The 24,886-nt window shown below is 49.7% G+C and overlaps 1 protein-coding gene across 1 annotated transcript in view; it reads left to right on the top strand.

The window, feature by feature from the left end:
* Positions 1 to 24,886, top strand: part of nuak1b (NUAK family, SNF1-like kinase, 1b) — a 98,919-nt gene that overhangs the window by 27,234 nt on the left and 46,799 nt on the right. Inside the window, exons 3-4 of the mRNA XM_038810882.1 lie at positions 11,956 to 12,076; positions 17,791 to 17,942. Of these exons, the coding sequence (XP_038666810.1) occupies positions 11,956 to 12,076; positions 17,791 to 17,942 (273 nt within the window). The remainder of the gene's footprint in view (positions 1 to 11,955; positions 12,077 to 17,790; positions 17,943 to 24,886) is intronic.

Raw genomic sequence — 24,886 nt, 5'->3', positions numbered from 1 at the left:
CCGTCATCTCGGCGTCTTTATCTCCAGGCGGTTCTGTCGCGACCTGCGCAGGCTTTGAGTGAGGCACCAGAGGAAGATTGTGAGGAATACTTTCCATTGTGTCTGGTCTCTGTGGCTGCAGAAATGAGCTCCTGGGGCGGGGAATCTATGGAAGTGATAGTCTTCTGGACCGAACATGGTCTACATGTTTGCGCTGGAGACGACCCTGGGCTTGCACCTGGTAAGAGATAGGGCCCGTTTGGCGAAAGATTACACCAGGGACCCACTGGGCACCACCAGCATAATTACGAACGAACACTGGGTCACGGGGCGTAAACTGCCGAATCGGCCGATGCCGAGAAAAACCATGTCCGTGCCGTTCTTGCGGCGGCATACTTTTGCGCCAATGTCCGGGAAAACCATGCTAAGGCGGGTGCGAAGTCTCCGGCCCATTAGGAGTTCTGCGGGAGCTACCCCAGTCACCGCGATGTGACCAACTCATGGGACATCAGAATCTCCTGTGGTTGGGCCGGCTGAAAACGCTGACAGGTGGGGCAGTTGAGTACCGCATTGGCAATGTCGTCATTGATTCCCGACCAATATACAGCTTCCCTGGCCCTTCGGCGACATTTTTCAACACCTAGATGGCCCTCGTGCAGCTGTTCCAGGACCAGCTGGCGCATGCTGTGTGGGATCACGATGCGGTCTAGCTTCAGGAGAACCCCATCAACGACTGCTAGATCATCTCAAACGTTGTAAAACTGCGGGCATTGGCCCTTGAGCCACCCGTCCGTCATGAGGCGCATGACACGTTGTAGTAGGGGGTCAGCTGCTGATTCGCGGAGAATTTGTACCAGGCGTGCATCTGATGCAGGTAAATGGGAGGCTGCGAACTCAACCTGGGCGTCGACCTGCCAAAGGAACCCCTCAGGGTCACATGGAGTGGTGACTGAGCTGGAGTGGGCGTCCGCAACGATGAGGTCCTTGACAGGGGTATAAACGAGTCAGAAATCATACCTCCGGAGCTTGAGCAGGATGCGCTGGAGGTGAGGCGTCATTTCATTCAAGTCCTTTTGTATTATGTTGACGAGCGGACGATGGTCGGTCTCGACAGTAAACTGGGGAAGTCCATACACATAGTCGTGGAACTTCACAACACCAGTCAGAAGGCCGAGGCACTCCTCTATTTATGCGTAGTGCTGTTCCGTGGGGGTCATTGCCCGTGACGCATACGCAACAGGGGCCCATGACGAGGCCTGATCACGCTGCAGAAGCACAGCTCCAATGCCAGACTGACTGGCGTCCGTAGAGATTTTTGTTTCCTTTGCCGGATCAAAAAAAGCCAGAACTGGGGCCGTGGATGGCTTGGCCTTCAGTTCCCTCCACTCGAGCTCGTGGGCAGGGAGCCACTGGAAGTCCGTTGTCTTCCAGGCCAGGTTCCTGAGAGCCGTGGTATGCGAGGCGAGGTTGGGAATGAACTTTCCTAGGAAATTTACCATTCCCAAAAACCAGAGGACCGCTTTCTTGTCCTCAGGCGTTTTCATGGATGTGATAGCAGCAATTTTGTCCTCATCCGGTCGCGCACCCAAATGGGAAATGTGGTCACCCAGGAATTTGATGTCTGACTGCCCGAAAGAGCATTTGGCTCTATTGAGGTGGAGGCCATGCTCGTGTATGCGTTTGAAGACACGCTTGAGGTGACTGATGTGCTCCTGCAGGGTGGTGGACCAGATTATTATGTCATCGACATAGAAACGGACGCCTTCGATTCCCTCCATCATCTGTTCCATTATTCTGTGAAATACCTTGGATGCTGAGATCATCCCAAATGGCATGCAGTTGTAGCAGTATCTGCCAAAGGGCGTATTGAATGTGCATTTCTGCTAGATTCATCCAGCTGGATTTGCCAGAAGCCTTTTGAGATGTCAAGTTTTGTGAAGAGTTTGGCGTGGGCCATTTCACACGTGAGTTCGTCACGCTTGGGAATCGGGTAGTGCTCCCTCATGATATTTCGATTAAGATCCTTAGGATCTATGCAAATCCTTAGCTCACCGGACAGTTTCTTCACACAGACCATGGAACTCACCCAGTCGGTCGATTCCGTGACCCTGGAGATAACCCCTTGGTCCTGGAGGTCTTGGAGCTGTTGCTTGAGGCGGTCCTTAAGGGGCGCTGGGACTCTATGAGGTGCTTGCACCACAGGCATGGTGTTTGGCTTGAGTAGAATCTTGTATGTATATGGGAGCGTGCCCATGCCCTTGAAGACATTGTGGTACTGTTGGATGATGTAGTCGACTTGCGCCCTGAAGTCGGTGTCAGGAGAGGCAGGCATGTCGATGGGAGAGAGAGCGTGAACCCTCTGCACCAAGTTCAGCAGCTTACATGCCTGCACACCAAGCAAGGAGGCTTTTGAGGAGGCAATGATCTCGAAGGGTAGCATAGATGTGTGCGCGCGATGCGTCAACTCGAGTTGGCAGGAGCCACTGGCAGCAATGGCATTACAGTTGTAATCAAGCAGTTGGCATGTAGATGGCAGGATGGCAGGCTGGACACGAAGGCTGCGAAGGTCAGACCACGCAATGAGATTGGCGGAGGCACCAGTGTCCAGGCGGAACCTTACTGGGGACCGGTTGACCGTAAGGGTGGCACACCACTCATCATCCGGATCAATGCTGTGTATCGGAATGGGCTTGGTGCTGCACTTTGGAGACATCCTGTGCTTTGTTATGATGCCGACATGAAAAATGGCTTGTAGGTCATCGCTGTCAATGTCGGGGGACAGGTCTGGGACAGGCTCGTTGATTGTGGGCTGAATGGCCCGGACATCCCTGCGAGGCTGGCTGGATCGACGGAGACTAGCTGGCTGAGTCGACCTGTACACCAAAGACTATCTGGTCACGTATCATGGAGTCGGACGTGGACCCGTAGTTGCAGGACTGCACAAGGACACGGAGGTGGTGATAAAGGACTGGAAAGGTTCGTCCTTACCCTGTAAGCGCTGCTGAAAGATGTAGCGCTCGAAGCTCTCGCACACTTCGACCTCGCAGTGACTGTCAAACTTTAGGAGGACCATCTTGAACTTTGATTTATCTTCCCTGTCAGCGAAGGTGAGCGAGTTAAAGATGTCGAGGGCATGGTCCCCGGCTGTGGAGAGGAAGAGAGAAATCTTCCGTGTGTCCGAGGCAGCTTCCAGGTCCATGGCCTCAAGGTATAGCTGGAAGCGCTGTTTGAATATCTTCCAGTTGGAGGCCAGGTTGCCGGTAATGCGGAGGGGCGGCGACTGGCGAACGCTGTCCATGTTGCAGGATGGCTGAAGACTGGTGGAAGGCTGATCGCTGGAAGGTAGGTCTCAGAAGTTCTAACATCCCTCAACTACTGGTACCATGAAGTGTTGGGCACTGTGGATTCGTGAAGTAGACATATGCCACCAACACTGAAGATGGTTCAACACTATTTTATTAAGTCTTATAAAATGCTAGACATACCATAATTGTGGGTTTACACGATGCTAGATTAACTAGAGACCTGTGCTTGTCCGAACCAGTTGAATCTCTCAGCACGTGGTGAGAGTCTGTACTGTACTTGATAAGCTATTGTGCTTCTGAGAGGCTGCATCCAGAATGAGCAGGAAAAGTGATGCCCTCTGCCTTTATAGTGCGTGTGTTCTAACTGATGATTGGCTGCGGTGTTTGTGCATGTTGATTGGTCCTAGTGTATGTCCATTGGTGTGTGTGTCTGCACCATGATATACTGGTGTATATTATGACAGTTCTCAGCTGTAACTATGTCCCTGTAGCTTCTATCTGTCACCCCCTCAGCTTCCCGAATGATCCTCAGTCCATCCAGCTCCAGCTCCAGTTCCCTAACACGGTCTGTGAGGAGCTGGAGATGGCTGCACTTCCTGCAGGTGAAGTCAGCAAGGACACCGGTGGTCTCCCTTACCTCGAATATTCTACAGGAGGAACATTCCACTGCCCTAGCTGCCATCACCTCCACTTAGTCTCCCAGTAAAAAGAAAGTAAATAGCTTACCTGCTCACAGCACTGAGTCTTTTTTTTAGGTTAGAGGAGGAGAGAGGGTGGGAGACACTACACGTGTAGTGTCTTGGATTTCCTCACCATTCAAATTTATTGGGTAATACAAACCTTCCCAGGTCTACCACGGCCGACTTCCGGTTTCCTGCGGCTTACCTTTTCTCAGACCCGATTTTAAATGCCACAAGTGAAGTACGCTGGCATCATCTCCTCCTGGTGGAGACGGAGCATCACGGGAGACCAGATAATTCCGGGTCAGGCCTCTTTAGGGCAGCACGGTAGCACAAGTGGATAGCACTGTTGCTTCACAGCTCCAGAGTCCCAGGTTTGATTCCCGGCTTGGGTCACTGTCTGTGCGGAGTCTGCCCTTGCGTGCATGGGTTTCCTCCGGGTGCTCCGGTTTCCTCCCACAGTCCAAAGATGTGCAGGATCGGTGGATTGGCCATGATAATTGCCCTTTGTGTCCAAAATTGCCCTTAGTGTTGGGTGTGGTTACTGGGTTATGGGGATAGGGTGGAGGTGCTGACCTTGGGTAGGGTGCTCTTTCCAAGAGCCGGTGCAGACTCGATGGGCCGAATGGCCTCCTCCTGCACTGTAAATTCTATCTATAATGATATGCTAATGGCTGTTACTGTACAATTCACATGCCCATGCCAGAACGCATTCATGCTGCTGTTGAGGCGCCGGAGCATGGCATTCCGTGGGCACCCAGTGCTGGCATCGATTTTCGGTTGACGTGCGATTCTCCACCCGACCACGTTTCGCGATTCCGGAGATGGAGCTGGATGGAGAATCACGCCCTGTATTTTTGATGTAACCCATCACACGGATTTATCTGAGACTGAAAATAATGCCTGCCATGATGGCATTGTACTGGTCACCGAGAGTTTTAATCCAGTAATGAGCATATTAATGGTTGATTCCTTCAATTGTGCAGTTTTGGACAGTGACTGCACTTCTACAGTGTGTGGTGCGAACTGGCTTAACCGCTATCTGGGATCTCTCGAGGAGACAGACCGGCGGAAGGTCAGTCAGTATGTTTCAGGTTCAGTGATAACGCATTAACATCCTCCAAACGGGTAGTCCTTCCTTGAAAGGTTGCAGGAATCACCTTCCCTGAAATTGCCTGGAAATCTGTATTGCTGAAAGTAACGGAGCACATTTAAAATCTGCTCGAACTTGAAAAACAGTTCACAAAGCACAGGGAACTAATGAAGAAGGAGATGGGGGCGGTATTGAAAGTGCTGGTGGAGCAGGCGATTGCCCCGGTGAGGGTGGCGTTATCGAGCGCAGCGGCGGAGGTGAGAAGCAAGGTGCCACTGAAAGCAGTGGCATTATCGCAGCACAGTGATCAACTCACCTCGATGGGGAAGGAGCTGCGGAGGGTGATAGAGACCAACAAGGGTCTTTGAGCCAAAATGGAAGACCTGGAAAACAGATCCAGGCGACAGAATCTGAGAATTGTGGGGCTGCCCGAAGTGGTGGAAGGCCCGAGGCCGACGGAATATTTTGCCACGATGTTGGCGGAGCTATTGGGGGAGGGGGACGATCCCTCTCGATCCGAACTGGATCGGGCTCATAGGTCATGGAGGCCTATACCAAAGGCAAGTGAGCTGCCAAGAGTAGTAACTGTTTGTTTCTGTAGGTACAGTGTGAAGGAGAATGTCCTGTGCTGGGCAAAGCAGAAGCGGGTGGTGCAGTGGGCTGGAGCTGGTATACGCATATATGCGGTATATACGTATATATACCAGGACTTTACGGTGGAGTTGGCGAGGAGGCGGGCGGACTTTGGCCGGGTGAAGAAGGCACTGTATAACAACAAGATGCAGTGCGGCATAGTGTATCCAGCTAAGCTGAAGGTGACCTACAAATCCAAGGACTTTTATTTTGGGACGGCAGAAGCGGCGAATGGGTTTGCGAAGGCAGAAGGACGGTGGCAGAATTGAGAAATGGGACTGAACATAGAACAGTACAGCACAGAACAGGCCCTTCGGCCCTCGATGTCGTGCCGAGCCATGATCACCCTACTCAAACCCACATATCCACCCTATACCCGTAACCCAACAAACACCCCCCCCCTTTAACCTTACTTTTTAGGACACTACGGGCAATTTAGCATGGCCAATCCACCTAACCCGCACATCTTTGGACTGTGGGAGGAAACCGGAGCACCCGGAGGAAACCCACGCACACACGGGGAGGACATGCAGACGTGCTGAGAGGTGATCTTGTACTGATGTAGCCTCTTGTAACTTTATTTTTTCACTGCGTGTTGGTGTATGTACTAAAGGAGTCGACGGTATATGATGTACCGTCAATTACCACGAGACGAGAATGGTGAAACAATCGAGGATTCATTGCACAAGATGTTGTGCCTCCTGCAGCTGGAACCAGAATGGGGGCAGCGCAGGAGAGAACGCACTTTTATACACCCCCTGTTAGGAGGAGCCAGCAGGCAGGGATTTATCGTAGTACCTTTAATACACAGGCAGTGCCGTAATAAGTACAATATATCACTAGTGGTGTTTACCACATTCACCCCCTGTTCAAAAAAAAGTCCGGCGGGGGTGACGAAAACATTACAGATTAAGTCTGACGGGGGCTTTGACACTCTGCTGCGCTCACCTCAGTCCTGGTGGTGATGTGGGCGCCGACGTGGTCACCTGCGACTCCGGGAGCGTGTTGTCCTCGTCTTCGTCACCCCTGAGTGGATCCAGTGGGAGGACGGATCCTGCTGGGGTGGGAGCTGCGGTGAGGTTCGTTGGAGGGAGGGTGGGTGGCGCTAACAATATTGAGTTCTTTACCCGTCAGTCTGGCCTCAATAAAACTCGAGATGGATTTGTAGGTATAGTATTATTTATTTTTAACCAACTTGCAAGGCTGACTCGCTCCCCAGAGATTCAGAACACACAGGCGGTCTTCTGAAGCCCCAGAACCGATTGAAATCGGAGACAAAGAAATCTCTGCAAATATCATTCAAATGGCATCAGGTTTCACATACAAGATTCCCGTAGGTCATCCTATACACCTCCTGACCTGGCCACATATCCTGATTGGCTCACCTCGCGTTCCTCAACCCTGGGCCTCTTGTTACCCAGCATCCTTTTCCCCATCCTCCACGAGGTTCCCTCCCCCCTTCCTGGCCATGCTTTCTGAATCCCTTTGTTCTTTGTTTGTGAACTGACTACTATCAGACTGGCTCACATCTACATTATTCTAACTAATAATCCTATTTTATATCACATTCGTTTGTTCAATTCCTCAGCGCAGGGGTGAATGCGGCAACCGGGTGGGGGAGAAGCAGTGTCAGGTCGGAGGTCGTGGGTGGGGACCCAGCGGGTGCCAGGTCCCGGAGGGAAACTGTGTCCTGGCGCCCAACGTGGTGTGTCACGTAGGCGTACTGCAGGTTTGCATGGAGGAGGTGGACTTTCTTAACCAAGGGGTCCAATTTATGGCTCAGCACATGCTTCTGGAGGAGGACGGGTCCAGGAACTGTCAGCCATGTTGGGAGCGAGACCCCGGAGGTGGACTTCCAAGGGAAGGCAAACACATGTTCGTGAGGGGTCTCATTCATGGCTGTGCAGAGGAATGGAGAGCGTCGGGGAGAACCTCCTGCCAGCGGGTGACCGGGAGATATTTAGACTGAAGGGCCAGCAGGACGGCCTTCCAGACCGTCCCGTTCTCCCTCTCCATCTGCCCATTTCACCAGGGGTTGTAGCTGGTCGTCCTGCTCGAGGTGATGCCCTTGCTGAGCAGGAACTGACGCAGCTCATCACTCATGAAAGAGGATCCCCGATCGCTGTGGATGTAGGTGGGGAAACTGAACAGAGTGAAGATGCTGTGCAGGGCTTTAATTACTGTGGCAGAAGTCATGTTGGGGCAAGGGATGGCGAAGGGGAACAGGGGGTACTCGTCAATTACGTTGAGGAAGTACATGTTGCGGCCGGTGGAGGGGAGGGGCTCTTTGAAGTCCATGCTGAGACGCTCAAAGGGGCGAGAGGCCTTCACCAGGCGCGCTCTATCTGGCCGGTAGAAGTGCGGCTTGCACTCTGCGCAGACTTGGCAGTCTCTGGTTACGGTCCTGACCTCGTCAGTAGAGTAGGGCAGGTTGCGGGCCTTGACAAAGTGGAAGAACCGGGTGACCACCAGGTGGCAGAGGTCATTGTGGAGAGCCCGGAGTCGGTCCACTTGTGCGCTGGCACATGTACCGCGGGATAGGGCATCTGGAGGCTCATTGAGCTTCTCTGGGCGATACAAGATCTCATAGTTATAGGTGGAGAGCACGATCCTCCACCTCAAGATCTTGTCATTTTTGATCTTGCTCTGGGTATTATCAAACATGAAGGAACTGACTGATGGTCAGTGAGGAGAGTGAATCTCCTGCCGGCCAGGTAATGCCTCCAATGTCGCACAGCTTCCAGAATGGCTTGGACCTTCTTTTCGACAGAGGAGTGCCGAATGTCGGAGGTATGGAGGGTGCGGGAAAAGAAAGTCACGGGTCTGCCCGCCTGGTTGAGGGTGGCGGCCAGAGCTACATCTGATGCATCGCTCTCCACCTGAAAGGGGAGGGTCTCACCAACAGCATGCATCGCGGCCTTGGCGATGTCAGCCTTGATGTGGTTGACGGCCTGGCGGGCCTCAGCCGTCAGGGGAAAAACTGTGGACTTAATAAGTGGGCCTTGTCCACATAATGCGGGACCCACTGGACGTAATACGCGAAAAGCCCCAGGCATCATTCCAGGGCCTTGGGGCAGTTGGGGAAAGGGAGTTCGAGGAGGGGGCGCATACGGTCGGGGTCGGGCCCCAGGACTCCATTTTCCACTACGTAGCCAAGGGTGGCTTAGCGGTTGGTGCGGAACATGCATTTCTCCTTATTGTAGGTGAGGTTAAGGAGTTTGGCGGTATGGAGGAATTTTTGGAGGTTTGCGCCGTGATCCTGCTGATCGTGGTGATGTTATCCAAGTACGGGAAGGTGGCCCGCAGCCCGTACTGGTCAATCATTCGGTCCATCTCTCGTTGGAAGACCGAGACCCCATTGGTGACGCCGAAGGAAACTCTGAGGACATGATAGAGGTGGCCATCTGCTTCGAACGCAGTGTATTGGCGGTCCTCCGGGCGGATGGGGAGCTCGTGGTAGGCGGGACTTCAAGTCTACTCGGAGAAGACTCGATACTGCGCAATCTGATGACCATGTCAGATATGCGGGTATGCGTCGAGCTGCGTGTACCGGTTGATGGTCTGGCTGTAGTCAATGACCATCCTGTGCTTCTCCCCAGTCTTCACTACCACCACTTGAGCTCTCCAGGGGCTGTTGCTGGCCTCAATGATCCCCTCCCATAGAAGCCGTTGGACCTCCGACCGGCTAAAGATCCTGTCCTGCGCACTGTACCGTCTGCTCCTAGTGGCGACTGGCTTGCAGTCTGGGTGAGGTTTGCAAACAGTGAAGGTGGGTCGACCTTAAGGGTCATGAGGCCGCAGACGGTGAGGGGGGGGGGGGGGGGGGGGGGGGGTCAGGGGTCCACCAAATTTCAAAGTAAGGCTTGGAGGTGGCATTGGAAATCAAGGCCTAGTAACAGGGTGGCGCAGAGGTGGGGGAGGATGTAGAGCCTGAAGTTGCTGAACTCTACTCCCTGAATGGTGAGGGTCGCGACACAGTACCCCCCGATTTCCACAGAATGGGATCTGGAGGCCAGGAAGATTTTCTGGGTGACGGGGTGTACCGAGAGGGAGCAGCGCCTTACCGTAGCAGGGCGCTCCCGGAGTCAAAGAGGCAGATCGCCTCGTGCCCGTTGATCTTCACTATCGTTGTAGCTGTCGCGAGGTTGTGGGTCCGAGACTGATCCAGGGTGATGGAGGCGAGCTGCGGATGATGTTGGGAGGTCCTGGTCTGATCAGTGGTGGCGGAGGTATCAGCGAACAGCGGACGGCCAGACGAGCAGGGGCCCTGAGGCGGGTCCAAAATGGCGCTGAAGATGGCGGTGCCCATGGGGCACACATGGCGGGCGGCATCAAAGATGGCGGCGCCCACGGGCTTCACGTGGCCTGTGGTGGAGAAGATGGCGGCACCCCTGGATCACACGTGGGGGGTGTAGCAATGCCAAGCCTGGAAACAGCGGCGACCGACCGGTGGCCTTTCTTCCCGCACCCCTTGCATGTCGCGCTCCGCGCCGGGCAGCACTGCCTGGGGTATTTATTCTGGCTGCAAAAATAACACTTGGGACCCCCGGAGTTGGCTGGCTGCCGCGCGGCGCAGGCTTGCGCTGAGCTCGAGTCGGCAGCTGGTGGGGCCCACGATGCTCACGAGGGTGCCGCGCGGTCGAGGGTATAGGTTTCCAGATTACAGGAGGCCACTTCTAGTGAGTTAGCAAGCTGTCTAGTCTCTGCAAGATCGAGCGCACCCCCTTCCAACAGTCGCTGGCGAACGTACGTAGACTTCGTGCCCGTGACATAAGCGTCTCTGATTAATAGTTCGGTGTGTTGGACTGCCGAAACTGCCTGGCAGTCACAGTTCCTACCGAGAATCTGTAGGACCCGTAATAAATCGTCCAGTCTCCCCGGGAGTTGCCATCTGGTGGCCAAGAGGTGCCTGGCATACACTTGATTCACCGACTTAATGTAATGTCCTTTCAGTAGCGTCATCGCTTCTGCATAGGTTGGGGCATTCTGGATGAGGGGAAACATTTCAGGGCTCACCCGTGAGTAGAGGACTTGGAGCTTCTGTGGGTCTGAGAGTTCTTCAGTGGCTGCTCTGAGGTAGCCTTCAAAGCAGGCTAGCCAGTGGTCGAAGGCGGATGTGGCATTGCCTGCGTGAGGGCTTAGCTGCAGGATATCAGGCTTGATTCAGAAGTCCATCTTTTAAAATCTTGTGCAATAAATTGATATACCGTCAATTACCACGAGACGAGAATGGTGAAACAATCGAGGGTTAATTACACAAGATGTTGTGCCTCCTGCAGCTGGAACCAGAATGGGAGCAGCACAGGAGAGCTTACAATTTTATATGCCGCTTGCTGGGAGGAGCCAGCAGGCAGGGATTTACCGTAGTACTTGTAATACACGGGCAGTGCCGTAATACATACAATATATCACTAGTGGTGTTTACCACAGTGTATATTTGGACAAGGGAAGAGTTGGGACTTTCATTTGCAATGATGGTTCTTTGGGACCTGGGTGTGTATGCGGGGTTGTGTGTTAAAGGGGATTTCATTGTTTCCTTGGGACTGGGCAGGGTTAAAGGAGACCCGGGCGGGGGCCTCCACGCTGGCTGGTTTAAGCTGGCCAGTGAACGGGAGTGAGGTCGGGGGAGGGGTGCGACCATCGGAGCCTGGCAGAACAGGTTTCGGTGAGTCTAGCTGGGGTGAAAAGTTGGGGGAAGGAATTGATGCTGGGGGGAGGAGTTTACAAGAGGAAGTGGAGGGGAGGAATCTGTGTGGGGGCGGGGTCTACAAGTCATGGGTGTCATTCACAGTACACTTTTGGGGATTGCATTGCTTTAAATATTGTAGGGGGGGGTGGACTATATATGTTAATGGTGACCATGGGCGATTCCTGATTCCTTTTTGTTTTTTCTTTTTTTTTCTTGGGAGGTTTCTTTTTATTTGATACTTATATTGTCAGGCGGGCCGTTGTTTGGGGGTTGGTGGGAGGATGGGATCATTGTTGTTAATAAGGGGATTGACATTGTATTAGTTACCGTTTACTGTTTGTTGGTGGGATGTAAATTTTGAAGAAAATGTGAAAAAGGAGAATAAAAATGTTTTTTAAAAAAATCAAATCTGATCCTTTCACTTTGATCTTTGTTAGCGTTAGGTCCAATGATCCCCTTCTGTATTCCGGTAGAAGTTGAAAAGAACCATCATGGAGTGGTCACTTAGTGATAGTAATTTATTGCTTTCACATCCAGTGGTACTTTATATTAATCTGCTGTTTTTTTGTTTCACAGGTTGCAATAAAATCAATTCGGAAAGATCGAATTAAGAATGAGCAGGACATGGTACATATCAGACGAGAGATTGAGATCCTGTCATCTCTAAATCATCCTCATATCATCAGCATCTATGAAGGTTTGTGTCTTTCTACAAATTGCTGCTTTATCTAAACAGTTGATGCAGTTTCACTAGAATTGGTTTGCCTTCATTAGGGAAACCAGGGTATGATGATTATGGAAAGGAAGTGGGGGGCCTGGCTGTTGGGGAACCTTACAAACCCCTTGGGGATGGTTCCCTCAGAAACTAGGAAAGATCGAGGGCTCAGGGGTGGGAGTGAAGGCTGATTGGAATGGCAACCAAGAGGGGTGTGGGAGAGAATGTGGGACAATTAAAGGAGTGGGACAGATTGATTGTGATAGAGGGAGCGGTAAGGGAAATTGGATTGATGTAGGGCATGGGGAGTGATTGGGCGCAGAAAGCTTTGGATCATGCATTTTGGAGGGTTTGGCCAATCACAGCAACATAATTATTTGGGGGGCTGGAGCAAGGTGCACGATTTCTCCAAAAACACGAGCATTGCTGGAATGTAAAATCCTCCATCTCCATGTCAGTGGCCGAACCCAATGAATCCCAGCCAGCAGTGAACTTAAATCCAAATACACTCTGGGAGTTGGAGTCAAATACTATAATGAGGTAACCCTCCTTTCAAGAATGTGACACAGACTCACCTCGCAATCTGCTACTGTAAAAATGTCAACAGGTAATGTATGCAAAAGATTGGGGTTAACTGGCACAGTGTTAAATTTCTAACACCCTTCCTGCTCCCCGCTCTCTTTCCCCTCCACCAACCCCATCAGTTATAGCTGAATCAAAATTCACCCCATGGAGCTGTTCCTCAATTGGCTAATTGGCATTTTCCAATCTGCACCATTACATATTTACGACTGCGATGACTCCGCCACCTGGAACTAAGAGGTTGTCTCACTAATGGTAACCTTGGAACCATTTTCATAGAATCATGGATTCCCTACAGTGCAGGAGGAGGCCATTCAGCCCATCGAATCTGCACTGACTCTCTGAGCAAGTACCTCACCTAGGCCCAATCCTCCACCCTATCCCCTTAACCCCACCTAGGGGCAATTTAGCATGGACAATCCACATAACTTGCACATCTTTGGACTGTGTGTGGAAACTGGAGCACCCGGATGAAACTCACATGGACACGGGAAGAATGTGCAAACTCCACACAGTCACCCGAGAACTGAATGTGAGGCAGCAGTGCTAACCACTGTGCCACCATATAGAATCATAGAATCCCTACAATGCAGGAGACCATTCGGCTTATTGGGTTTGCACTAACCCTTTGAAAGAGCACTCTACCTAGGCCCACTCCCCCACCCTACCCACACATCTTTTGGACACTAAAGGGGCAATTTTACCATATCCAATCCAACAAACCTACACATCTTTAGTCTGTGGGAGTAAACTGGAGTGCCTGGAGGAAACCCACACAGATACAGGGAGAACGTGCAAACTACACACAATCAGTAACCCAAGGCCGGAATTGAACCTGGGTCCCTGGCACTATGAGACAGCAGTGCTAACTACTGTTCCACTGTGCCACCCCTTTTTCAAACTCACCTGCTTCGCTAATGTCCTTTAGAGAAGGAAATCTGCCACCCTTGTCTGACCTACATAGGACTCCAAGCCCACAGCAATGTAGTTGACTCGGGGCAGCACGGTAGCATTGTGGATAGCACAATGGCTTCACAGCTCCAGGGTCCCAGGTTCGATTCCGGCTTGGGTCACTGTCTGTGCGGAGTCTGCACATCCTCCCCGTGTGTGCGTGGGTTGCCTCCGGGTGCTCCGGTTTCCTCCCACAGTCCAAAGATGTGCAGGTTAGGTGGATTGGCCGTGCTAAATTGCCCTTAGTGTCCAAAATTGTCCTTAGTGTTGGGTGGGGTTACTGGGTTATGGGGATAGAGTGGAGGTGTTGACCTTGGGTAGGGTGCTCTTTCCAAGAGCCGGTGCATTCGATGGGCCGAATGGCCTCCTTCTGCACTGTAAATTCTATAAATGGCCGAGTTAGCCACCCAGTTGTATCAAACAGCTACAAAATCTAAAAGGAATAGAACCGGACTGGTCACATGGCATTATTTAGACACTGGAAATGACAACAGCCCTGTTGACCCGATAAATTCCTTATCTGCTGGCTTGTGCTAGAATTGGGAGAGCTGAAATGTCTGTCTCTCTCCCTAACTGATGCTTATTTCAATCTTCCTCCTCCAGTCCCCATGCAATTGAGCGCAATTGAGCCACGTGTGGACCTTACCCTGCTGTACTCCCCAGGGTGCATTTGGAGAGCAGCAAGGGATATAGGCTGGATTGAGGGGGGAAATCAACATGGGTTCAGATGAGTGGGAACGCAGAACAAATGGTGGTGCACATTAGTCAGGAGTTGTTCTGGGACAGGTGTGGATGGGGAAGTCAGACAGGATTGGGGAGCTGTTACAAGGCAGGACAAGGTGCAAGACTGCGCTGGGAACAGTGGGATTTGGCGCAAGATGGGAAGGGAAGTGTTGTACCTTTTGGGCCACTGCTTTTGATGATCGAGAACAGGTCTGGCTCCAATACATATTCTGCTGCCTTCTTCCCAGGAAGCTTCAGACTAGCTCTCGATCCACAGTGAATGGGTTTGGGGAATGGAGGGGGGGGGGTGAGGATTCTGATCATCATAATGTTTCCTCATCACAAAGGGTGATTTTCGCCCCCCCGTAGCCAGGTGGGCTCCGCATGGTGATTAAGAAATTTGCAGATGATACCATAATTGTGTTATCACAAATTAAAGAAGAATGCTATCGACTCCAGGAAGATATCAATGGACTGGTTGTGGGGGTGCATATATATGGCTAATGGAATATCATCTGGAGAAGTGTGGGTTAATACATTTGGGGAAGGCTAATAACAAAATAAATGAGTGCCACGATGGTTCGTACTGTTGCCTCACAACGCCGAGGACCCGGGTTCGATCCCAACCCGGGGTCATTGTCCGTGTGGAGTTTGCATATTCTCTCTGTGTCTGTGTGGGTCTCACCCACAACCTAAAGATGTGCAGGATAGGAGAATTGGGCACGCTAAATAGTCCCTTAAAAAATAAAATAAATGGTAGGATGTTGAAAAATGTAGAGGAACAGAGGGAGATTGGATTGTAGGTCCACTGATCCCTGAAGATGGCAGGACAGGTAGATAGCATAGTGAGATAGGTGTATGTGGCATACTTGCCTTTATTAGTCCAGGAATGGAACATACATAGAAGATAGGAGCAGGAGAAGGCCTTTTGGCCCTTCGAGCCTGTTCCGCCATTCATCATGATCATGGCTGATCATCCAACTCACTAGCCTAATCCTGCTTTCTCCCCATAGCCTTTGATCCCATTCTCCCCAAGTGTTATATCCAGCCGCCTCTTGAATATATTCAATGATTTAACTACTTCATGTGGTAATGAATTCCACAGGCTCACCACTCTTTGTGTGAAGAAATGTCTCCTTCACTCTGTCCGTAATGGTTTACCTGAATCCTCAGACTGCGAGTCCTGGCTCTGGACACACCCATCATTGGTAACATCTTCCCTGCATCTACCCTGTCCAGTCCTGTTAGAATTTTATAATCTCTATGAGATCCCCCCTCATTCATCTGAACTCCAGTGAGAACAATCCATTTTTTAATGTAAATTTAGAGTACCCAATTAATTTTTTCCAATTAAGTAGCAATTTAGCGTGGCAAATCCATCTAACATCTTTGGATTGTGGGGGTGAAACCCACGCAAACACAGGGAGAATGTGCAAACTCCACACGGACAGTGACTCAGGGCTGGGATCAAACCTGGGACCTCGGTGCCATGATGCAGCAGTGCTAGCCACTGCGCCACCGTGCTGCCCCCAGCGAGAACAATCCCAACCTAGTCAATCTCTCCTCATATGACAGTCCCGCCATCCCGGGAATCAGTCTGGTGAACCTCCGCTGCATTCCCACGAGAGCAAGAACATCCTTCCTCAGAAAAGGAGATCAAAACTGCACACAATACTCCAAGTGTGGGTTCATCAAAGCCCTGTATAAGAGCAGAGAGGTTCTGCTAGAAATATATGAAGCCCTGGCTAGGCCACCGCTGGAATACAGCCTGCAGTTCTGCTGACCATGCTGTAGGAATGATATGACTGTACTAGAGAAATTTATCAGGATGTTCCCAGGAGTGGACAACTTTAGTTATGGGAAAAGATTGGACGGGCTGGGGTTGTTTTCTTTGGAATAGAGGAAGTTGAGAGGAGAATTAGTTGAAGTGGATAAAACAATGAGCATGTAGATAGAGTAGAATCCCAATTCTAATTCTCTTCCCACACCTAGGGCGGGATTCTCCCCTACCCAGCGGAGCGGTGGGTCCCGGCGGGATGGGGTGACGTGAACCACTCCGGCGTCGGGCCACTCCAAAGATGCGGAATCCTCCGCACCTTCAGGGGCTAGGCCCGCCGTGGAGTGGTGTGCGCCCCGCCGGCCAGCGGAGAAGGGGCTTGGCGCAACGGCAACCGGCACCAAAGGACCTCCGCCGGTCGGCGCGAGTTGCCACATGTGCAGGAGCTCCAGCGTGTGCTGGCGTCATCCCCGCCACACTGGGGATGGCGGACCGGTACAGCCTCCGGTGCGGAAGGATAGAGTGCCCCCATGGACAGGCCCGCCCGCGGATCAGTGGGCCCCAATCGCGGGCCAGGCCACTGTGGGGGAACCTCCCGGGGAAGATTCCCCCCCCCCCCCCCCCCCCCCCAAGAACCCCGGATACCGCCCGCACCGCCAGGTCCCGCCGGTAAGGGACCTACTCCAATTTACACCGGCGGGACTGGCTAAAGACAGGCGGGCCGGAGAATTCGGGCAGCCCCAGCGGCCATTGATTCGCGCCGGACCCCACCATTCTCCGAGGCGGGCGGCGCGACTCACGCCGGGCCGATTTTTGGGGGGCCGGAGAATTAGGAGGACGGTGGGGGCGGGATTCACGCCAAACCCGGGTGATTCTCCGTCCCAGCGGGGGAGCCAGAGAATCCCGCCCCTAGTGTTTGCACTAAGGCGCAGACTTTCATCTGTTTCCACAGCTAGTAATTTCTGGAACAGGTTGCTAGATTGTCGCCAGGGGCTTATAGATTGAAGGACACCACTCCACATCATGTGAGGCAGGAATCTCTCTCACTCTTACCGCCAGCCACTGGAGTGCATGGAAGGATTTACAAGTCCTGGAGTGGGACTCGAACCCAGAGCTTCTGCCTCAGAGGGAGGGACACTACCTACTACACCAGAAGGGATAAAGTAGACCGGAAGGGCCGAATTCCTTTGATTGAAGAATCCATGACCAGAGGAAGAGGGAGGAGGTTTGCAGGGATTTTTTTGAAACCCAGAGGTTGGATGGGGGTCTGGAACTCATTGCCTGAAAAGGTGAAACCCTCATCACATTTAAAAAGTACTTGGATATGCTCTTGAAGTGTTCTAACCCACAGGCCTGTGGACCCAGAGCTGGAAAATAGGAATAGGCTGTATGCTGCTTGTTGGCTGGCAAAATGTGATGGACTGAATGGCCTCCTGTGCCTGTACAATTCTTTGGTTCTATGGCCCCAACGATAATCTTATCTGTAACCTTAACCTAACCAACACATGTTTATGCTAACTTATCCCACCCTCCTTGTATCAGACCTTTCAAGTTAGATTCAGTACTGAAACTGACTTTATACCTTTTTAAAAAATAATCTGTTTTGTCCACAGTGGACCAGTGTCATTGGTCCCAGTAAACATTGTTCTGTTTGTCTCAGCAGTTTTCGAGAACAAGGATAACATGGTGATAGTTATGGAGTGCGCAAACAAAGGCGAGTTATACGATTACATCAGCGAGAGGCGCAAGTTAAGCGAGAGGGAGACCAGAATGTTCTTCAGGCAGATCGTAGCTGCAATTCACTACTGTCATAAGGTAAGAGATTGTAGCTGCAATTTGATACTGTCACAGGGTAAGAGATCATAGCTGCAATTCACTACTGTCACAAGGTAAGAGATCGTAGCTGCGATTCGCTATTGCCACAAGACAAGAGATCGTATCTACAATTCTCCAATGTCACAAAGTAAGAGATGCGATTCACTAGTGTCACGGTGAGATTGTAGCAGAGATTCGCTAGTGTCACGGGAGAGATCGTAGCTGCGATTCGCTACTGTCACAAGGTAAGATATCGTAGCTACAACTGATCATAGCTGCGATTCATTACTATCACAGGGTTGAGACCTGCGTGCTCCATGAACACGCCACTAGTCAATATTCCCACATCCAAGCGGCTGAAATGGCGCGGCAAGCTCCCCACGAGGCAGAACGGGTCCAAGCAATCAAACAACTCCAGGGCCTCAGCCTGGATGAGGGCGGCCATTTCATGCACTTTTCGCGGACTCGCGCGCTTGGGCACACCGAACGAGGGGAAGACGATGTCGACGAACGTACTGCGCAGGCGTGCACCATGCATGATTGCACCGCGCATGCGCGGTGGCGCAACGAACGCACTGACGCAACAGCGTGCGGCAACTGTGGCTCCGCCCATTTAAAGTGGCAGTGTCCTGCCAAATCCCGACGATGCCTGCAATGTGGCAAACGTGGCCACTATGCTGCCTTATGCAGATCAACTCAACCTGCCAGCTTTCGTCGCTCCAGCCAGCCTCGCAGGGATGTCCAGGCCATTCAACCCACAGTCACCGAGCCTGATTCAGACCTGTCACCTGAGTTTGACACCGAAGACCCGAAGGTGCCTTTTCAAGTCGGCATCATAACAAAACACAGGGTGTCCCCGAAGCACGGAATCAAGCCTCTACCAATACACAGCATCGATCTGGATGATGAGTTGTGTGCCACCCTTACGGTCAACCAGAATTCGTCGCCCACCTCAGAGACTAAACGTATGAACTTTACAAATGTATGGACTCTCTGAATTGTTTTGTTGCTTTGTTTGATCGTTTTCCTGGTTTGTATATAATATTGTTCTCGTTCCTCTTGTTGCTTACTGTTTCTCTGCACCAGGTACCTTCCCTTGTAAATAGCTTAGTTTTCATTTACATAGTCCTGTAAATATGTCTTCGCACCCCACACGTAGTTCGGAACATTATCACCACACATTATTTATTGCTACAAACATACATTATTTTTTAAAAAGGAGGGATGTCATAATATACACCAGTATATCGTGGTGCAGACACACACACTGATGGACATACACTAGGACCAATCAGCACACACAACACCGCAGCCAATCACCAGTTCGAGCACACTCACTATAAAGACAGAGGGCATCAGTTTTCCCGCTCACTCGGGATGCAGCCTTTCAGAAGGACAGAGCTTACAGCTTACAGCACAGATCCTCACCATGTGCTGAGTGATTAGACTGGTTAGGATAGGCACAGGTCTTTAGTTTAATCTAACATCGTGTTAACCCACAGTAAGAGTATGTTCAACAGTTTGTAGTTTAATAAAATAGTGTTGTACTATTTTAAGTGTTGGTGGCCTGTATGTGTTCCACGGATCCAGAGCACCCAACACATCACCCCTCAGTCTCCTCTGCTCCAAGGAAAACAATTCAAGTCTATCTAATCTCTCTTCATAACTATCATCAACAGCCTGGTAAATCTCCACTGCACCCTTTCCAGTGCTATCACATCCTTCCCATAATGTGTATTCCAGAACTGCACATAGTGCTCTAGCTGTGGCCTAACCAACATTTTATACAGTTCCAGCATCGCCTCCCTGCTCTTAAACTCTATGCCTCGGCTAATAAAGACAAGTATACCATCAACCTTCTGAATCACGATATCACCTGCTTGTTTACCTTAAAGAATTGGTGTACATGCACACCAAGATCCCTCTGATCCTCGGTGTTTCCCAGGGTCCTGCCGTTCATCATGTATTCCCTTGCCTTGTTTGTCCTTTCTAAGTGCATCACCTTACACCTATCTGGATTGAATTCAATTTGCCATTAATTTTGTGCATCTGACCAGCCTTTCTACATCCTCTTGTAATCTCAGGCTAAACTCACTATTTACCACACAACCAATTTTTGTATCATCCACAAACTTACTGATCAACTCCTACATTCATATCTAAATCGTTTATATAAACCACAAACAGCAAGGGTCCCAACACCGATCCCTGTGGGACTCCACTGGACAAAGGCTTCCAGTCAGTAAAGCACTCCTCGATCACCACCCCCTTCTTCCTGCCACTCAGCCAATTATGGATCCAATTTGCAAACATTTCCCTGGACCTTCGCTATGTCTCCCATGTGAGCCTTATCAAAAGTCCAAGTAGACTACGTCACTTGCATTTCACTCATCCACACACCTGGTCACCAAAACTCAAATTGGTCAGGAGAAACATTTTTCACGCCGGAAGTGGTTGGGATCAGGAATGTGCTGCCTGAGAGTGTGGTGGGGGCAGGTTCAATTAAGGCTTTGAAGAGGGAATTGGATTATCATCTGAAAATTAAGAATGCATATGGTTATAGGGGAAAGCTGGGCGAGGCAATTGCTCCTTCAGAGAGCTGGCATGGATTTGACGGGCCGAATGGTCTTATCCACTGTAATGGTTCTATGAACCCTTTGGAGATTGCCTGGAGAGTGACAGAGGGAAGTTAGATACACCTCAAAGTGATTGATGTTTGGGATGGGGATAAGAAAGCAGTTTAGAAAAGTGTTTAGGTTGCGTGTTTGTTTTTGACCAGGTTCCTACAAAGAGCAACATGTATTCCTGGAAAGGGTTAATCAGCACTCTGGACTTTGGACATTCATCTAAAACCGTGATAATGATTCAATATCTCGTAGACGTCTCCTCCAGTTATCATTAAATCAATGAAAGAATAATCCATAGAATAACAGTCGACTGAATCAATATCATCTGTTTTACACTAACATCCCAATGTCAAAGTGACCACAACATATTTCCTGTTGAACAAATAGTTCAGACATATTGCTGACTGCTTTGAACCTTGAACTCCCCACATGAGAAAGCAAATGAAGACGAGACCGTCGACAGTGTACGAGGGACGGCACAGTAGCAACGTGGTTAGCACTGTTGCTTCACAGCCCCAGGGTCCCAGGTTCGATTCCCGGCTTTGGTCACTGTCTGTGCGGAGTCTGCATGTTCTCCCATTGTCAGTGTGGGTTTCCTCTGGGTGCTCTGGTTTCCTCCCACAAGTCCTGAAAGACATGCTGTTTGGTAAATTTGACATTCTGAATTCTCTGTGTACCCGCACAGGCGCCAGAATGTGGCGACTAGGGGCTTTCACAGTAACATCATTGCAGTGTCAATGTAAGCCTACTTGTGACAATAAAGATCATTAAAAGGGGATCAGGGAATATCAAATTGTTGGAATTTGCAATTACAAGACAGTATTGTTAATATGATATTTTCTTTTTTTATATAAATTTAGTGTACCCAATTCATTTTTTCCAATTATGTGGCAATTTAGTGTGGCCAATTCACCTACCCTGCACATCTTTGGGTTGTGGGGGGTGAAACCCACGCAACCACGGGGAGAATGTGCAAACTACACACGGACAGTCACCCAGAGCCTGGATCGAACCTGGGACCTCGGCGCCGTGAGGCAGCAGCACTAACCACTGCACCACCGTGCTGCCCCATTAATATATTTAAATTCTAATCCATCAAGTTGACTGGGATTGGCATCAATGCAGGGGAAAGTTATCTGGGGGTTTTAGGAATAGGTGACGTGCTCTTTTAGAGCGTGGGTGCAGACTCGAAGGGCCGAATGGCCTCCTTCTGCACTGTTGGGATTCTATGATTCTAAGACCTTGCTGCTGATGGGGTGCCGGAACGGTGTGGGAAAAGCAAAAAAAAACACAGAAATGACCCAGGTGGTGTAAAAGAGAGGCCGGCTGGTCGGAGAAAATCATTGGTCAACCTCTGGCTAACGATATTCATCTGTGCCAATTGTGGAAGGGAGGCGCTCTCAAATCAGCATCTACACTCACGACAGACGATGCTCAACCCAGAAGTGGCATCGCCCTGGGAACATCTCCCCATGCAGACACAACCATCATCATCTCCTGTAACACAAACAGGGGGAATCCAAAACCAAGTGTGGTCACCGGGGGGATCAGAGCGAGTAATGCAGTCTTCATTTTAAAGTCACATATTCTGTCCTTATTCCAATATAATAGTTTGATTTTATATTATTATTTGTAGTTAACTAATAATTAGGGAACCAAAGCAGTGGAGCTGGTTACAGTGTCAGAGATTCTCAGCAGATGATGCAGTGCATGTGCACCACCAGGAGTGTGACAATCTTATTGGCAGTTTGCATTAGAAATGTCGACATATTGATTACGATGGGAAAGTTGACACTTGCTGACAGGAATTGCAAGCAGATATTGAAATTATAGGTTTTTGACATTGATTTTGCTTCACTACTGGAGATGTCATTTCTTGTGTGCATGAGTCAGTGAAGAGTTTACGTGACGTTCCAAATTGGGGACAAGGATGAATTGTCTGATTTTGTTGGGACTAGCCTATCTTTTGAGTTTGCTTTATGTCCTTTGCTGCCTGTATTCTTTGCCGTTTGGAGGAAGCAATGCCATGATTTGAGAACATTTACCGGATTGTTTGTTCTTCTACATATCTTTTCCATCTGGGATGGATCTGCCACATTTCCTGTAGTGCTTGAACCTTGAAATCTAGATAGTTTCTCAAAAACGAGCATGTTTGTTGGACCAATCCTTGGATCTGATTTAACCATCACGGTGTGCAGAAATTAAATCTTCAAACAAAATCTATGTGAAAATCATACGCTACTGTTTGATTTAAGACATTTGAATGTATGACATGTAAAAGTATCTTTATATTATGAAAATATATAGTAAGACCATAAGACTTAGGAGCAGAAATAGGCCATTCAGCCCATTGAGTCTGCTCTGCCATTCAGTGACATCATGAAATTATCATTTGAAATGATAATTCTCAGCTCCACTTTCCTGCCTTATCCCCATAACCCTTGATTTCTTTACTGATTTTAAAAGTATCCTAGAAATCACTGAACAATGTTGTACAATAATGCTACAATAACAAAAATAGGAGACAGGTTTAGATAAAGGATCTGGATTGGCGCAGGCTGGGAGGGCCGAAGGGCCTGTTCCTCTGCTGTAATTTTCTTTGTTCTTTGTTCTACATTGCGAGCTGACTGAATATATATTATATATTGTAAAACACTGAAGCTGAGCTGTGATTTAATTGAGATGGACATAATTATGAGGGGCCCAGATAGAATAGATCGGGAGGACTTGTTTCCCGAGAGGAGAGGGCAGTTGCCAGGAGACACAGATTGAAGGTCGTAGAGGGATTTGCAGGGTGAAATTATCAAGATCCTTTTCACCCAGAGGGTGGTGGATAGCTGGAATTCGTAGCCTGGATTGGTGGTTGAGGCAGAATCACTGAACTCATTTAAAAGGTACCTGGATTAACAACTTGTGGTGATATGCCTATGGCAAAATCATAGATGGATGGTATGCAACCTCCAACTAGGAGGTGGAGGTGCAGGCACACCATGCGGCCTGAAGACCAAGGCCATGTGACCAGTGGCTCCCATATAAGGGCCATGATCAGAAGATTGCAGAGGATAGTAAGACATACAAGTGAATGGTCGGTGCTAGGGGCAGTTCCAGAGAAGTAATAAGCAGAGGTAATAACCATGATATGGTGCTCTGTCACCTTACCACACAAGACTCAATAAAGATCCTGGTTTGGAGAAGTCTTGGTGTTTGGTTGATTCCTTCGTAAGGTATAGAAGACCAAACACAACACAACTGAAGTGCTGAAACCTGCAAGGCTACGAAATTGTGCTGGAAATTGGGATTAGAATGGGTGATTAGTTTATATTCAGCCGGCACAGACACAATGGGCTGAATGCCCTCTTTCTGTGCTGTACCTTCCTCTATGGTTCTATATATTTATATATACTCACATACAAATAAAATACTCACATATAAAACACACCGCTGTATATTCAATTTTATATATATGTTGTTATGGACCAGGGTTTAGAGAACCCCAAAGTGTATCATGAAGTTCACATGACCCACAACGTTTAATTAGATTTTGGTGATGGGGAGCATAAGGGGCCACTTTACAGGTGTGGTGCAACAGAGAACTAAAATATGTTTAAACAAAAACAATGTTTATTCTATGAATCCAGTTAACATTTTTAGAACATAAGAACTAGGAGCAGGAGTAGGCCATCTGGCCCCTCGAGCCTGCTCCGCCATTCAATTAGATCATGGCTGATCTTTTGTGGACTCAGCTCAACTTTCCGGCCCAAACACCATAACCCTTAATCCCTTTATTCTTCAAAAAACTATCTATCTTTACCTTAAAAACATGTAATAAAGGAGCCTCAACTGCTTCACTGGGCAAGGAATTCTATAGATTCACAACCCTTTGGGTGAAGAAGTTCCTCCTAAACTCAGTCCTAAATCTACTTCCCCTTATTTTGAAGCTATGTCCCCTAGTTCTGCTTTCACCCGCCAGTGGAAACAACCTGCCCCCATCTATCCTATCTATTCCCTTCATAATTTTAAATGTTTCTATAAGACCACCCTCATCCTTCTAAATTCCAACGAGTACAGTCCCAGTCTACTCAACCTCTACTCGTAATCCAACCCCTTCAGCTCTGGGATTAACCTACTGAATCTCCTCTGCACACCCTCCAGTGCCAGTACGTCCTTTCTCAAGTAAGGAGACCAAAACTGAACACAATACTCCAGGTGTGGCCTCACTAACACCTTATACAATTGTAGCATAACCTCCCTAGTCTTAAACTCCATTCCTCTAGCAATGAAGGACAAAATTCCATTTGCCTTCTTAATCACCTGTTG

This window comes from Scyliorhinus canicula, chromosome 11, assembly GCF_902713615.1.
Source record: "Scyliorhinus canicula chromosome 11, sScyCan1.1, whole genome shotgun sequence".
Taxonomy (NCBI): domain Eukaryota; kingdom Metazoa; phylum Chordata; class Chondrichthyes; order Carcharhiniformes; family Scyliorhinidae; genus Scyliorhinus; species Scyliorhinus canicula.
This window is presented reverse-complemented; position numbering and strand designations above follow the sequence as displayed.